The 14613-nt window shown below is 52.7% G+C and overlaps 6 protein-coding genes across 6 annotated transcripts; 2 read left to right on the forward strand and 4 right to left on the reverse strand.

Moving 5' to 3' along the window:
* Window positions 1-386: 386 nt before the first annotated feature.
* On the reverse strand, window positions 387-1229 carry PHATRDRAFT_40791 (predicted protein; the record flags this gene model as incomplete). Its single annotated transcript, XM_002184763.1, has 1 exon — window positions 387-1229. One exon carries the CDS (start codon window positions 1227-1229, stop codon window positions 387-389), a length of 843 nt encoding a protein of 280 aa, XP_002184799.1.
* Window positions 1230-1881: 652 nt separating this feature from the next.
* Window positions 1882-4023, reverse strand: PHATRDRAFT_40792 (predicted protein; the record flags this gene model as incomplete). Its single annotated transcript, XM_002184764.1, has 1 exon — window positions 1882-4023. The coding sequence occupies one exon, from the start codon at window positions 4021-4023 to the stop codon at window positions 1882-1884; it is 2142 nt and encodes a 713-aa protein (XP_002184800.1).
* A 996-nt stretch (window positions 4024-5019) lies between these two features.
* Window positions 5020-6601, reverse strand: PHATRDRAFT_49954 (predicted protein; the record flags this gene model as incomplete). Its single annotated transcript, XM_002184765.1, has 1 exon — window positions 5020-6601. The coding sequence occupies exon 1, from the start codon at window positions 6517-6519 to the stop codon at window positions 5020-5022; it is 1500 nt and encodes a 499-aa protein (XP_002184801.1). The 5' UTR covers window positions 6520-6601.
* Window positions 6602-7378: 777 nt separating this feature from the next.
* Window positions 7379-8507, forward strand: PHATRDRAFT_49955 (predicted protein; the record flags this gene model as incomplete). The annotated part of the gene is made up of 1 exon (XM_002184665.1): window positions 7379-8507. Exon 1 carries the CDS (start codon window positions 7449-7451, stop codon window positions 8505-8507), a length of 1059 nt encoding a protein of 352 aa, XP_002184701.1. The 5' UTR covers window positions 7379-7448.
* Window positions 8508-8920: 413 nt separating this feature from the next.
* Window positions 8921-10367, reverse strand: PHATRDRAFT_49956 (predicted protein). Its single transcript, XM_002184766.1, has one exon. The coding sequence runs from the start codon at window positions 10110-10112 to the stop codon at window positions 9063-9065; it is 1050 nt and encodes a 349-aa protein (XP_002184802.1). The 5' UTR covers window positions 10113-10367; the 3' UTR covers window positions 8921-9062.
* Window positions 10368-11093: 726 nt separating this feature from the next.
* Window positions 11094-13221, forward strand: PHATRDRAFT_49957 (predicted protein; the record flags this gene model as incomplete). The annotated part of the gene is made up of 1 exon (XM_002184666.1): window positions 11094-13221. The coding sequence occupies exon 1, from the start codon at window positions 11470-11472 to the stop codon at window positions 13219-13221; it is 1752 nt and encodes a 583-aa protein (XP_002184702.1). The 5' UTR covers window positions 11094-11469.
* Window positions 13222-14613: the final 1392 nt, after the last annotated feature.

Here is a 14613-nt window from a genome sequence, read left to right on the forward strand (position 1 = left end):
CAACATCTTCCCCATCGTGGGGCTGTACGACGAGCTAGAGCGCGTTCGGTGTTCCGTTCCACTCCCTGCCCCACTAGAACAAGAAGCCTCCACCGCGTGCTACCCCGTACGATAGAAAGCACTACTGGCACCTCTTTACGACACGAAACAAGGCAGTCTGCGCAATTCTATTCAAAAGAAGCTTTAGGTAACAATTGTGGGTTTGGCTAGATTACATCCGCATACTCTAGCGATTCCACCTCTTTCCAAACCTAACCAGGTATTCCAGTCCGTTGCTAACAGTCCATTTACAGTTTTCTTTCAACTTACAGTTAGCGACCCATAAAGAGTAGACAGTTGTTGTTTGTAGTTCTTTGGCAGTGTTTTGTTATCTAAGTAAAATAAAATTAGAAAGCAGCACTCGGGTTTCCGACGTTCATGCTACCCCACTCGGCGGCCAAGTTTCCGTAGGCGTTCGAACTGGACTGGGTTTGTTGAGGTGCACTGTAGCTGTCGCTGATCGGGGCGGCCGCAGCCGGATTGTAACCAGTGCCCATGGCTCCAGTGTTGGTGGCTCCGAAAGAATTTCCGCCAAATCCCGCCGAGGATCCACCACGCGGAGACCACTTGGTGGGTGCGTAGTTCTTGGCAGGGCCCGAGCTACTGCTAACTGCTCCCGGCATGGAATTGTAGGCCGGTGGCGGGTTGCTGGGGGCGGGCGTGTACGAAGAAGCTCCGTACGAGTTGTTGTTGTTATTGTTGTTGGCGGCAGCGTACATGTTGGACTGTTGCGTGTAAGGGTCGACGGCCTGTTGCGAGTAGGCAGCGTTGGACTGTTGCGTGTAAGCGTCGTTGGAGCTTCCGTATCCGTTGGAAGCCGGGGCAGCCGCACCCGGATTGTATCCGGTTCCCAAAGAACCAGTTCCTCCGACGGGAGCAGGAGTACTCCAGGAGTTTCCGCCGTAGCCACCGCCAGACTTCCAGGACGCCGTCGTGGGACGGTACTTGAACAAGGAAGTATCGGGACGGCCTTGGTTAGGGGTCGTGAATGCAACGGCAGATCCGGCAACGAGTGTGAGTGTGGCAACTTTGAGATTCATGTTAATGTAAGAGTAATCGGTAGTTGGGTAATAATAAGAGGTGAGAATACGAGGTGCACAAAGGGCAACTTTGTGTAGGTCTACAGTTGACGACGACACCGAGAAGCAGCGAGTGGGGGATTGTACGGCACGTACAAATTCTCGGTGCATGCGTAGTATCTTTCCGGGCTTCGCGCGTGAACAGTAAAAACTGGAACACGCTACCAACGACCTCCTTTCATTTCGTGGCCAGTGACGATTGCGCAAAAAGACCCTATCAGATGACAAACGTACGCGTCCCATTTCGAGACTACGTTGCGTTCGACGCCAGACGCTGACGTAATTGCCCCTGTAGAAACAGTACCATTATCAACGAGGATTCCTCGGACAACGACAGTAGGTGGGACCAACGTCGGTACCATGCCACATAACGTCGTTCCACTGACCTAATTCAAATGTAGCCAATCAAAGTTATAGTTTTCCATAAGTAGAATGTCAGGTGTGTGAACACGCATATGTTGGTATGGACAGTTTTGAGTTACTGTGAGTGGATGCTCCTTCCGTCTGACCTATTCGACAACATATTTAGGACCTTTTTGGTCGTAGTCTGGTTCGGGATTTCAAAATTTCGCCCCGTCTCATTTCCCGAACTCCGTGGAATTCTGGGATCGGGAACAGGCATCTTTGGCACGTCCATCGAGGACGCTGCCGTATGGATTGGCAATTGACTTTGAGTAGACAAGTGTCTCTCAACGGGACACGCCAAGAGATGATGTCGAAAGCGGTATAACAACAACAGGAACAACACAACAATCATTTGGAATTATTGCTTAGCGTAGCTCTTTACAAACTCCTCGGAATACTCACCCCAAGGGATACTGTCGGATGACAACTTCTTCAGCGATTTCTTGGGGGAAACCCTTGTAGTCACAACTTCTATGGATTTAACTGTTTCCGTCAAAGGCTCGGCTGATCTCGCTGATTCGGTGGTTTCGACAGGCTCGGGAGATGCCTGCGAAGGTGCTCCACGAGGCTCGTCGTCTGCTTTGATACGAACGGCCGGAGTTGCTGACGAAGGTTTCGAACGTTCCTGTTTCACACGTTCCGGTCCAATCGGAAGAGCCTTGCTACTAGCCGCGCCGGTACTTGATTCGGGAAACGCACGTTCCTTCAGAGTCGACGCCGCGGATCCGACCGACCGTCCGGTGTCCCACACCGCGGGAGGCACTTCCAAGCCAACGTACACTGGGACACACAGGGCCAATGCAATCAAAAACGTGGCGCTCCATCCCAGCGATCCCTTCGTTTTACGTAGCTCTTTATCTTTAGCTTTCAACTCTGTCGACAGGCTTTCGGAAACTTTCTTGACTTCCTCCTGTCGGTCCTTATAGGCATCGCGCACCCAGCGTCGCCCTGTGCGAAACATTTCCTGAAAGCGTTCGTACGCCAATCGCTGTTCCTTTAGTCGTGCTTTTTGTTCGGCTTCGTACAAGGCCTTGAATTCGTCCATCGCCTTCGTAGAGTTAGTCTTGAGGATGGCTAATTCCCGTTCCGTTTCCAGTCTTCGTTGAAAAAACTGGGCCGCTTTTTCGCTTTCCGTTTTGGTGAGTTCCACTTGTTGCGTCAGTTTCGTCTGCAACTCGGCCACTTCCCGTTGCAAACGAGACTGAACTTCACTCGCAGCCTGTAACTCCTGCGTGTGATCGTCTCGTGTCCGTGTCTGAAATTGCTGATACTCTGCCTCCAACTTTTGCAGCTGTTGCTGCAGGGCCGCCTCTTTTTGACCGTATTCTGACTGCAATCGTTGCATTGTGCTGCGGTAGTCGGCATCCTTGGCTTTAAAGGTCTCGACCATGGCGCCGACTCGTTGTTGTAAAGTTGGCAAATCTACCGCTTCCGTCGACAGGGGTCCACCGAGGGTTTCATCGTGAACTTTATGCAGAAGCTGCAAACTTCCGTCGGCCAAACTCTGCATATAGGCCGTGTGCGCCTGTAAGTCGGCCAATTGGGCATCCTTTTGGCGTAATCCTTCGCTGGCTTGTTCCAACGCATTCTGCGATTCCAGGACCTCTTCCGTTTTTTGAATGAGTTGAAATGTATAGTCCGTCCATTCCCGATTCAACTGCTGCTGGCCTTCGTTCAAGGCATCAAGGAGCATATCGCGGGTTTGCAGTTCCATTCTACCAATATCTTCTTGCGCCTTTTGGACTTCACGATAGCGGGCGTCCCGTTCGGCAAAGAATTTGGTACGGAATTCGTCAATCATAAGTGTGGATTCCTTTTGCAGGTCCAAAAGTTGATTTTCCAGTTTGGTCTTGAGCGTTACCATATCTTGAAGGCTTTGTGATTCCTCCAAGGCGGTCTGTTTGTACTGTTGCACCGTTGCTTGCAGGTCCTGGACCTGGCGTTGCCACGCCGCTTGTGCCGCCACGGTGGCTTGCCGATCGGCCTGAGATTGCTGCGATGCGGTGGCCTTGAACTCCTGGTATTCCGTTTGAAGGGCCTGCAGTTGGCCCTGTAGCGTATTTTGTAGGACGGAAGAGTCCTGTTCCAGTTTGCGAATGGTAGTCTGGTACGTAGCGTCTTTGACTTTCATACTATCGATCATGTCCATGATTTCCGACTCCAGTTCTTCGAGGCGGGATAAGTTTTCTTTGGCGTCGCGGCTCATGATCGCGAGTTCTTCCAAAGATGGTGTGTTTGTAGAGGGAGATATGGGGGTCGCGGATGCACTGTGGAGGGAATTACCGCCTTGACTCGGCGGTTGAAAGACTGGTGGTGCCATCGTAGCAACCCCGGCACCATCATCATTGTCGCTATTGATACTTCCCCACTCGTGTGCCAGTTGACTCCAGGGATTCGCGTCGCTGTCGATCGCCGCTACTGTTGACTTTATAGGAAGAGGATTGACCGGAGGATCCGGTGTTGGATTTTGCTGTCGTACGGCACGTTCATAGGCGGACATGGTATCGTCGTCCGAATGGCTGGAGAAGCGTGGAGTTGTTGTCGATGTTGTTCTGATGGTAGTTGTTATGATGGAGAGACGTCTTCGGCTCGTTACCGTCGCACTTTGATTCCGCCTCCGCCGCGGTTTTAGATCCAAGCGGAAGCCATCTGTTGGCGGTGTCGTCCAGGTGGTGGTGGCGGCTGCCACGAAGACGGCCGTTGTCAATCCAGCTCGGGTCGTCATGGCGTGGGCCCAAACGAGAGGGACTCTCTCACACTACCAACAACACACGTACCCGTACACGCGGGGGGAGCGCCTGTCACTAACAAGCTAGTTACGATGATGACTGACAATACTCCAGCGAAAGAAAGAGCACTCTGTCAAATTCTCTTTGCGTAGAGGTAATGCGAGCAAGCTTTCCAGTTTCCCACACAGGGCACTTGATTGTGAAACTCTGGCAGTGCCATCAAGAGTCAAATCGGCGAGTGCCACAGCACGAAAAGTGTTCGAAGACGGGTTGGGTACGGTAGGTACGGTAGTTGCGGTAGTGCTGATATTTCGGTAGCTCACATTTGAATCTTGCAGCGTGATGTCAGATTGGCGTGGCAGCGCAGGGAATTACAACGGTCTGTCTGTCTGGTAGCCTTCAAGATGAATGATCTTGCCCGGAGTTCAAACTCGACCGTCACTTTTTCATTCCAGGCCTAGCTAGATAAGGCTAGTCGATCCTTTGCATCGAACGATGAAACAAGGCCATCCGACTACTTTTGGAGACGCGTTTGTCATGAACATGCAACAATTATCAACAAGCTATGTAATTGTGTCAGATACGGTGTACAGTATCTGTAAAGAAAGCTTTGACACACTGCTCACAGTCATTCCTCTCCGATTCTGCGTGCTGGCCGGTCCGAATCCTCTGCCCAAAACATCCATAATTGCAGAAACATCAGGATACTCTCACATTTGGGATACAGTGTATGATGTCTGAACGCCTACACAGGATCAATAAACAAATCACTTCTTGTCTATGTTGTCACAATAACCATACACAAGCGCATGGAATCGGAACATTTCATCCGGTTTGACTTGGTGGAACGCAATGCTGTACACGGACGAGTGATTGGCTCCACCTCGGCGTCCCAAGGGTCGTGCCCACATGTCAAGCCAGTCGTGTGGCTTGGGCATGGCTGGCAGATAATGCAGACCTGGAGTAAAATGATGATACCGTTCTCCGCCATCACGATCGTGTGTCGGATACGGAAGGATGCGAAACTGTCGAAAGATTTCCGCAACTTTAACGTCTTCGGCAGACGTCACCACATCCTTGTACATGACGGGTAATCCCTCCGTCACCAGTAGCTTCAACGCGGCCTTATTGAGTGTGTACCCTGGTCCACCGGAGTTGAACAATGTTTGAACATTTGCGGCACGAGCAAGACGACTGCCCAAATACAGAGGTACTTGGTCCGATGGTACGAGTGGACTGCTGCTGGACTGGTTGCCCAACAACGGTGCGTTGGAGACGCCTCCGTTGGCAGCGGCTCGAATCTCGTCACTTTCCAAATACATACGCAAATTTTCAACCATAACCCACATATCTTCAACGCCATGATGGAACCAGTCAAAATCCTCGTAGTACAACTCATATATCGTAGCCCAAATGGAGCGTACCTTCTGCCATATATTGTTGTACTGTTCCGGACCATTGTGGACGATGTTGACCGCATCGAAAGTGGGGTCGGTAAAGTTGGACGCAGCAACGAAGCCGTCACATTTATGAGCCCAGGTCTGTCGAACGGCCTGCAGCTTGTGATGAAATGGCTCGCTACTGTAGACGATGCAAAGTATTCTCGCCGGAGTAGACGATTGCGATAGTTGAGTGGCGGTAATTGATTGTTCTGGTGAAGGTGAATGAATCCGAAGTCTTTGGAGTGCGTAGTATTCGTCGTCGCGCCGGAGACACTCGGCCGTGAGATTGGGAAAGCTTTCTACGAAGGAGGGCGGGTTCCGTCGTAAACTGGTCACGTCGTATTGGAAACCAGACCGGCCATGGGCATCCAGGGCACCTTGGAAGGGATGTCTGCGCTCACGTCGAAGACGATGATACTCATCTAGAGCTGGAGATGTTGTATTCCTTGAGGCGGTCTTAGCAAGCTTGATACGGGGTGCACGTTGAACAATCTGTAAACATTCGTCACACAAAAGGGATTGGTTTGTCAAAGGTGGCGAGGAAACTTTCAAGTTGTAAGACACAGTCAGATTGCCACCGTTCGAAGTAGTTGGAGTAGTACGGTTTCTCGGTGTATCCAACGCTGAGAGCAATGCATCTATCTGGATGAGCAGAGTAGGATCATTCGGTACATTGAAGACTTGCTGTTGAATCAACAGCGTCCTGCCGAGCACGATTCCTAGGCATACCAGTACAGTAACCTGCACATTACCCACGCATTGTCTACCAGTCCTAGCGTCGCCCCGATTGCCGCCTCGAACTAGACGAGTGAACATTGTCAGCATTCGTTTACTTGTACAGCGACTGTTTCGTTCCGCAAACCCCTTTGGTTTTCGGGAGGCTGCTGAAGAATTGATGACGGATACCGACTGAGAGGGGCGTTGTTGTTTTTTGGGATGGGCACAGGTACCGCGACGATGCAGGGGTTAGCTGAATTAACAGAGGAACAGAAGGCACAATATGGTAGAAAAGCGAAACGGTATTCGGATGACTGGTTGAAAATCAGACGTAAAATACTTTTTTTTGGACAGGTCCTCCCGCCATTTTTCACTTCCGGGACGAAATTTTCCCAAAATTGACTAACAGTAACTGTGAGTCGATACCATGTCAGGGGGGGAAATTTCATCCTCTCAAAAAAACTCACGCCATTATTCAAAAAATTGTGCCGTCAATATTTGTTGCTTTTCATTTTTCTGTACTTGTTTCCATATACTTTTTACAGAGCCTTACCGTGGTCATAAATCGACAACAACAGTTGATGAACCTGGACAGGTTGTTCATCGAGTTTGCTATATTTCGGCACGAGATTACAGCCAATTCACAGTCAATAGAAAATTGCTTATTTACTGTTGCATATCAGATATTGGATTTACTAATGTCGTCCTCTCAGAGCGAATAAAGAAACTCTCGAATTCTTTATTGTTTATACACCCAAGTGCATTCAAAGGACCCTCAGCGTGTCACAAAGTTTTGTCTAGTTTGAATATCAGAATACCTAATGTAAGCTACTATGACACGTTAAAGCAAGCAGCTATTTGATTATTGTATTCGGCTTCTGCGCTCTTTTCTGGCCGCCCAAGAATGGCCGAAAGCTACATTCCTCGATTGATTCCACTCGGCTCTCACTAACTGTGAAGGGAACGGCAAACGGCCCACTCACGATCTTTGCATCCCCAACTCTTCTTGTGGGTGACGCATCATCGTCACAGTAAGCATGTCCGAGTGCGGCGGTGGAAAAGTTTTGCCTGCTAAGGATCCATCGCTTGTGGTACGCCGACGTACTCGTCCTTCCGCCCAAAATGGGTGGCGAAAAGTCCTCGTCTCCGTCGGTGTTGCGGGCGGTGTGTTCGCCGATACCAACGCTGCATGGATTCTTCCTTTTGTCAAACCGAGGTACGGAATTTACCGTCAACAGTGCGATTCTTTTCCGCGTTGGCAAATGGTCACGAGTCACACGGAGAAGACACGTTTTCGGGAACCCGCCAATCCCAAGACGCAGTTTTTGGAGTCGCTTGGATCCCTCGATACCTTGAACCCAGCGTCGCCGGGACAGACCAGCCTACTCGACCTACTCGTTGACTCGCAAGGAAATGTAGACGATAGAGAAAACGGTGATATCGAGGACGACGATACCCTTACGGTTCGTTCCGTAGTACACCCGGGACGCTGGGAGTCCATGATTGTCGTGGCCCCGGGTACGTGGAAGGTCGTTTACGCACCGCACATGACCAACTTCATTCAACCATTCTTGGGTCTGGAACGTCTCGATGTTTCCTATCTACTTACCGAAGACGGCACGATCGTCAGTCACGCCGTCTTTACCGGGCCCGTGATCGCGTCCGGTGCAAGTTGGTGGACGTGGCTCACACGCTCGGGACAGTCCGACCCGCCAACAGAGCCGTCCGCATCCGTTGCATTGTCCGTCAGTGGTACTTTCGGTTCAGTTTCCAATACTACCTGTCGCGTAGACTTTGATCAAGCGTGGGTGACTTTTCTGTCCAACTGTGGGAAAGACGGTGTTCCGGCAAACACGATCGATGCCGACACGTCCTTTTCCTCGGCCGCACCCGTTTCCTCGTCGGCATCACGCAATCAACCGGTCGCGTCCATTGTGCAAGTACCCGACTCGTGGTCCAAACGCCTCGTGACGACTTTAGGTCGTGCGGCCTTTGTCCCCCAGGTTTCCGTATTCCCCGTGGCATTTTTGGACGACAATCTGATTGTGTTTGATTTCGAACTACTAGGAACCCGCATTTGTGCTCGTAAACAGTGAAATGGAAAGGAATATGCATTGGTGAACCGAAGATTTTTTTCAACAATCCATCTATTTAGACATGGAATGAACGACTGGCTCTATCAGAATATTGGGAATTGCGCGTTGGTGTCGAAACCCGTCAGTGGGGAACAACAGACAAAAGAGTACCGCAGAGACCGAGGCGGCTTTTGATCAGACGTAGATGGGAGCGTTAGGCAACTGTGATATGTAATGAAAACCGCTTCCGCACCTTAGTATTCAAATATCCGCATGTGTGTACCCACACGCCAACTTGACCGATGTCAATAAAGGATGGTACGTGCACCGAGTAATCGATTTCTCCATTAAATCGGCAGTGATTTGTTGTTTACCGCTGCGCTACGAGATTACACTCTAGATACAAGACAAAACGCAATTGTCGAGAGCGTGAAAAGGATACAAAAAGTGCTAACATTAAAACGTGGCCTATTCACCCGGCAGGTTATATGTATATGTGAACGTGTGTGTGTATGGATGGGTGGATAGATGGATTTCCCTGACCCCCGACCGCCGACACCCTGGCGCGTGTAACGGTTAGTGCCGAGAAAGAGGAGTATCCCGAAACGGACTCTTGGAGTTGTCCAGTTTGGGCACGGAAAAGCGACCGTTTGGTTTATGACCCGCCGCCGTGTGCCGGAGTTGCTGAAATCGTTGGTAAAGCCGCAGTTTAACGAGTCCCCAGGTCGTTTTGAGATTTTGTCGGAGAGACTGAGTGTGTTCCACCAATACTTCGACTTCGCGTTCCTTTTCGGCCAGCGTGGTGCGGGCTTGAGCGATTTCATCCCGGACTCTCTGTACTTGTTCATCCTTTTGCATGAGTCTATTGTGGAACTGAATTTCCATACGTTCCATGGTGTGTCGGGCTTGTTCTTCGGCGGCTTTTACGCGTCTGGTGGCTTCGTCTTGTTTTTGCGCAACGAGTTCCTTGGCGGCGGTTTGTTCGTTCCCCCGCGCGACCGTGGCGTTCCGGAGTGTGTCTTCGAGCACTCGCACCCGGGTCTGGGATTGTCGCTGAGCCGTGGCGTGGGCGTCCCGGAGTTTTGTGAGTTCGTCGTGGGCCCGTTGTTGGACTTGAGCCACCGCGCGGGCTTGGTCGGCTTGGGCACGGGCGAGTTGGTGGCGGAGTTCCGGTACGGTAAGTTCGTGTGCGGCTTCGTCGGAAGGGAGTGACGCGAGACGACGGGCGTCCGCGTCCGCTTCCGCTTCGGGCGTTGCGGTGGATGTTGTAGTGGTGGAGGATGCGATTGGAGAGGCTACCGTGTCCCGACGGTGCTGTCGCAAGGCGGTGACGAGTGTGCGGAGTTCCGGGATGGTGAGATTGTGAATGGGCGTGTCGAACAGAGCACTGTCGTCAACGTTGTTGTTGTCGTCAACGCGGTCCACGAGAACGGCGTCGGGAATCACCGTGGGTCGCGGGGACGGACGGTGGGCGTAGTGTAGGCGAAACCTCGGTGACGCTGGGGGATTGTCGATGAGGGCTCGACCGCCACATCGTCGTCCCGTAGCGGGGAAAAGCAAGGCCGAGGCAACGGATGTGGCGGACACCGTAAGGAGGAATCGAAGGAACGAGACGCAAGGGGACATGACGACTACGACTTGTGTGTGTGTAAGGGAAGGACCGGCAGAAGCACAGAGTGGGAACTACAGCAGCTGTGGCTGCTGCTGGACGGCGTTGGAGCTGCTACTGCTACTGCTGCTGCTGGGTTGGATAGAGAGTTGGATTCCTATTCTGTTTGGTGGAACTGTGCAACGATGATGGTCGACTCGGATGTGCACACAAACAACAAACAGTAAGAGTAACTACCTCTAGACATATACAAACATGCACAAGGGGGTCTGCTGTGGAAGGTATGACGGTGCCTGGACTCGGGAGGCGATGAGATCTCTACTAGTGTGTGCCGGTTGCGGTGCGTTTAGAAGGAAGACTGGTGTGTGCCTGGTAGTAGTAGTAGTGTTGGTACGGACGGCATTGGGCGTCTCTCGGCGCGCCCGGAGCGCGCCGGACTGGCCCCGTCACATTCCAATCTTCCAAACATAGGCCATCGGGAGAATGTCAGTATGTCTGTCTGTGTGTTTGTCGGTGTGTCTGTCTGTGAACATGTGTACGTGTTTGTCTGTACACGGACAGGCCAGCGAGGAGAGGTATCTTCCGTGTTCCGTCCAATGTAGCACAAACAACGAGCTTGGATCCCGAAATGGAATCTTGGCGTGTGTCTGTCGTCAGTCCGGTTGCAAGATCCAGCCATTCGTATTCGAAAACGTACCAAGAGGGACGTCCGTGTGTGGATAGAGCAATTTAGGGGGGACCTCGCGTTCGATCGGCAGGCCAGGCCAGGCCGGCACGAGATTTGGGGGCCCACGCTTTGGTTCCGGGTCCTTTTTGTGTCGGGTGTTGATTGGTAGCTATATGGTGTGATGTAGGGGGGGAACGATTGGAGACGCGTTCGTCATCGACCCGGCCTCCGTTCGCACGAAACCAAACTTACGGTATGTGTCCGTAGGAGATTGGTGGATTCAACCGCCACCAAGATTTTGTTTGCCCGAGTGCCCCCCGCACAATCGCAATCGAGATCGGTGCCCTTGCGGACAATCACGTACCGTTACAATTACAGGCTCACCATTTGTTACTCGTTACCACTGTTGCTACGGACGGTATTTACTTACTTACTCAACTGCCCTCTACGCAAACGCTAGTTTGAGAAATAGTCTAGGCTCGTTCCTTGCCAATTGCCTGTACTCCTCGTTGCAGAGTGGAGTAGAATCGAACAAACCGGATCGATCCAAGTCAAGACGAAGCCTTTGGGAAACCCCTACTGTTCCTTTCGCATCGTGAGTGCTTGACAGTGAGTGCTGCTTCTACCAAACAAACACACACACAGACACACACACACACACGTATACATATCCGTAGCTTTATCCTTCTCAGCAAACCCTTGGTAGAATGAAGATCTCCGTCAAGTCTGCCACGCTGGCCCTGTTGATGGTGCCGACGACGGGATTCCTCCACGCCCATCCGGCACGATCCGTCGAAACGGCCTTTCACGCTCCCACCCACACTACGTGGAAGACTGGTGCCCGTTGGGGACGCACGCCCCGCAGCGGCAGTAGCGGATTCTCTCCGCAGAGTGCCGGGTCCTACGCCGGGCGCTCGGCCTTTGGTCGCGACTCGACCTACGGATCCTCCACCAGTGTCGGAAGTGCCACGGCCCCCACCGCCCCCGGATACTCATCCATGCCCGCTAAAGTCTACGCCAACGCGGGTCCCAACCAGAAATACTCCATGACCAAATGGTCGCCGCAGAATGGCGCTTCCGTCAATGGAGGCGGCCCATCGGCGTACAGCTCCAGTAACGGTGTGCCAGCCGGAGGTAACGGAGCCATGGGCACCGGATACAATCCCTCGGCGCAGTCCAACAACGCCTACCAGAGTTCGGCGCCCGCCACTGGCAGTGCGGCTCCCACGTACAGCTCCATGCCCGGACAAGCCTACGCTGGATCCGGGCCTCCCAAGAACTACTCCATGGTCAAGTGGTCGCCCCGTGGCGGTGCCACTGGTGGTTCCATCGGTACCGGATACAACCCGGCTCAGCCGGCATCCGCGGCCTCGTCCAACGATGCCTACACGGCCCCGAGCACGGGTAGTGGTGCCAAGGGGGCTCCCAGCTACAGTTCCATGCCCGGACAAGCCTACGCCGGATCGGGACCTCGCAAGAACTACTCCATGGTCAAGTGGTCGCCCCGTGGGGGCTCCTCCCGGGCCTCCAACGGTGGAGGTGGAGGCTCTCCTACCTACAGCTCCCTCCCCGGGCAGGCTTACTCGGGATCCGGCCCCGGCAAGAACTACTCCATGGTCAAGTGGTCTCCCCAGGGAGGCTCCTCCGTCTCGTCCAACCGTGGTGGAGGCGCGTCGGCCGGTTCTTTGGGAACCGGATACAACCCCGCGCAACCCACGACGGCTGGTGGTGCTTCGTCCAACGAGTCGTACAGTGCCCCCAGCACTGGTGGAAGCAGCAGTGGCAGCACCCCCAGCTACAGTTCCATGCCTGGACAAGCCCACGCTGGATCGGGACCTTCCAAGAACTACTCCATGGTCAAGTGGTCGCCCCGTGGGGGCTCCTCCCGGGCCTCCAACGGTGGCGGTGCCACTGGTGGTTCCATCGGCACCGGATACAACCCGGCACAGGCAGCACCCGCGGCCTCGTCCTACGGATCCTCCCCTTCCTCGTCCAACAGCAACGCCTACAGTGCACCCACCGGCAATGCCGCTCCTAGTTACAGTTCCATGCCGGGACAGACCAACACTGGATCGGGTCCCACCAAACGCTACGCCATGGTCAAGTGGTCTCCCCGAGGCGGCTCTGTCGTCTCCTTCAACCGCGTCGGCGGTGGTGGAGGATCAATGGGAACCGGATACAACCCGGCGCAAGCGGCAGCTCCGCCGGCCGCCGCAGCGGCGAGCTACAGCCCGGCGCCTCCCGCTCCAGCCAGCAGTGGCTACGGCAACTTGGCCTCGGAGTGGGCCTCCATGAACACGGAAAAGGCCAGTCCCGCTCCGGCTTCCTCGGCCTACGGAGGCGGTGCTCCTAGTCCCGCTCCTGCGCCGGCTCCGGCCCCCCGATCCGGAAATGCCTACGGTAATTTGGCCGCCGAATGGGGCAGCATGAACCAGGGCGACTCGAGTGCGGCCTTTTAAATCGCTACGCCATGATTAGCTTGCGCGTGGTTGTGGCGAGCCGTACGCAAAATCGACCACTTGAAAATGACAACGGTGCCGTCAGTAGGCCTGTAATGATATCAATAGCTCCAAAGGAGTAAAAGAAATATGTTTGTGCGGGTCTAGTGTATACCTATTTAGCCTTGGCCGATGGTCGTAGTAGATTAGAGTGGGATGGGGCCCGCTGATTGGGCAATCCGGGCCTCGCCACTACGAAACTGCAACAATAACGGGCTAGAATCATTTGAAAGGAACCAAAGGATTGTAGATACTATCATGGGAAAAACATAAGTCTAATTGCCTGACCTGTGCTCTATAGTCGCCCGGTAGACTCACGCTAGAGGGGATAACGAAACACCTTAAGTATGCTTGACATGGGATTTTCTACCCCAGCTCCGGCCTGTGCAAGCTCACATCGGCGGTTCCAAATCCGGGTTCAAGTTGAAACACGAAGATACTGTACCAAGTGCATACAGGCCTATGCCACTAACCGGCAAAAGTGTTGTATGTGGTTGGGTAAGCGGACGACGGAGTATTTGGCCCGTGAATTTGTATGCTGTGTACATGTCAATTAATTTAGAGTTAAATATATGGGCCAGGGGAAAAGAGATAAGAACCGAAGACCACTATCGTTCGTCAAAACCAAGACCAGCACTATGCTAACCTTCGTTGTCATGACAGAGTATTTCTAACAAAGACATTCAAAATTCGTTAATCGTAAAAGTCTTTCTCTGTTTACACGAGTCATAATTTTTTGCGCGTTTGCTTGGGGGATGGCTAGATCACCTAGTCTCGCGGGTCGCTTCAATTGACGTGAATGGAAAGACCTATCCAAACGCCGGGAGGCGAGCCCGCACCGCCGTGCTCCTCCTGGTTTGGATGCTCTGCTCTATCAACAGCCGGTGACAATGCAGAAAATCGAAGTTTTTAAGGCCTACCTTCATTTCCTTGTATTCGCTACTACACAGTAAATTTCAGCGTCAATCAGCGTAAAAGGATAAAAAATACATCAAGTGGTCTAGCCTGATAAGCCTAGTTTCTTCGGCGGTGGTCCAAATTATGGCGCTATTGCGGATCGACCCAAACGTTTTAGGTCAAAGAAAGCGGAAAAAGATGTTGGCAATATTGGCTGTAGGGATGCTAATATCAGGACTCCAGTTCGGATCAGTGCTCCATCTTTGGCGATTTCAAAATGTCATTTTCCCTGCCTCTCCAAATTCTGATACGATGCTTTACACTGGAAGTATTGTCACCAGTCTTCCTCAGCCCAGTGAGTCGCCGCGACCAATTGCGAACAACGCCAATGACTTAAATGGATCCTCTCTTGTATCGCAGCCACACAATGCAACAAACGTAGTCCCAAATGGGACT

This window comes from Phaeodactylum tricornutum, chromosome 25 (assembly GCF_000150955.2).
Source record: "Phaeodactylum tricornutum CCAP 1055/1 chromosome 25, whole genome shotgun sequence".
Taxonomy (NCBI): domain Eukaryota; phylum Bacillariophyta; class Bacillariophyceae; order Surirellales; family Neidiaceae; genus Phaeodactylum; species Phaeodactylum tricornutum.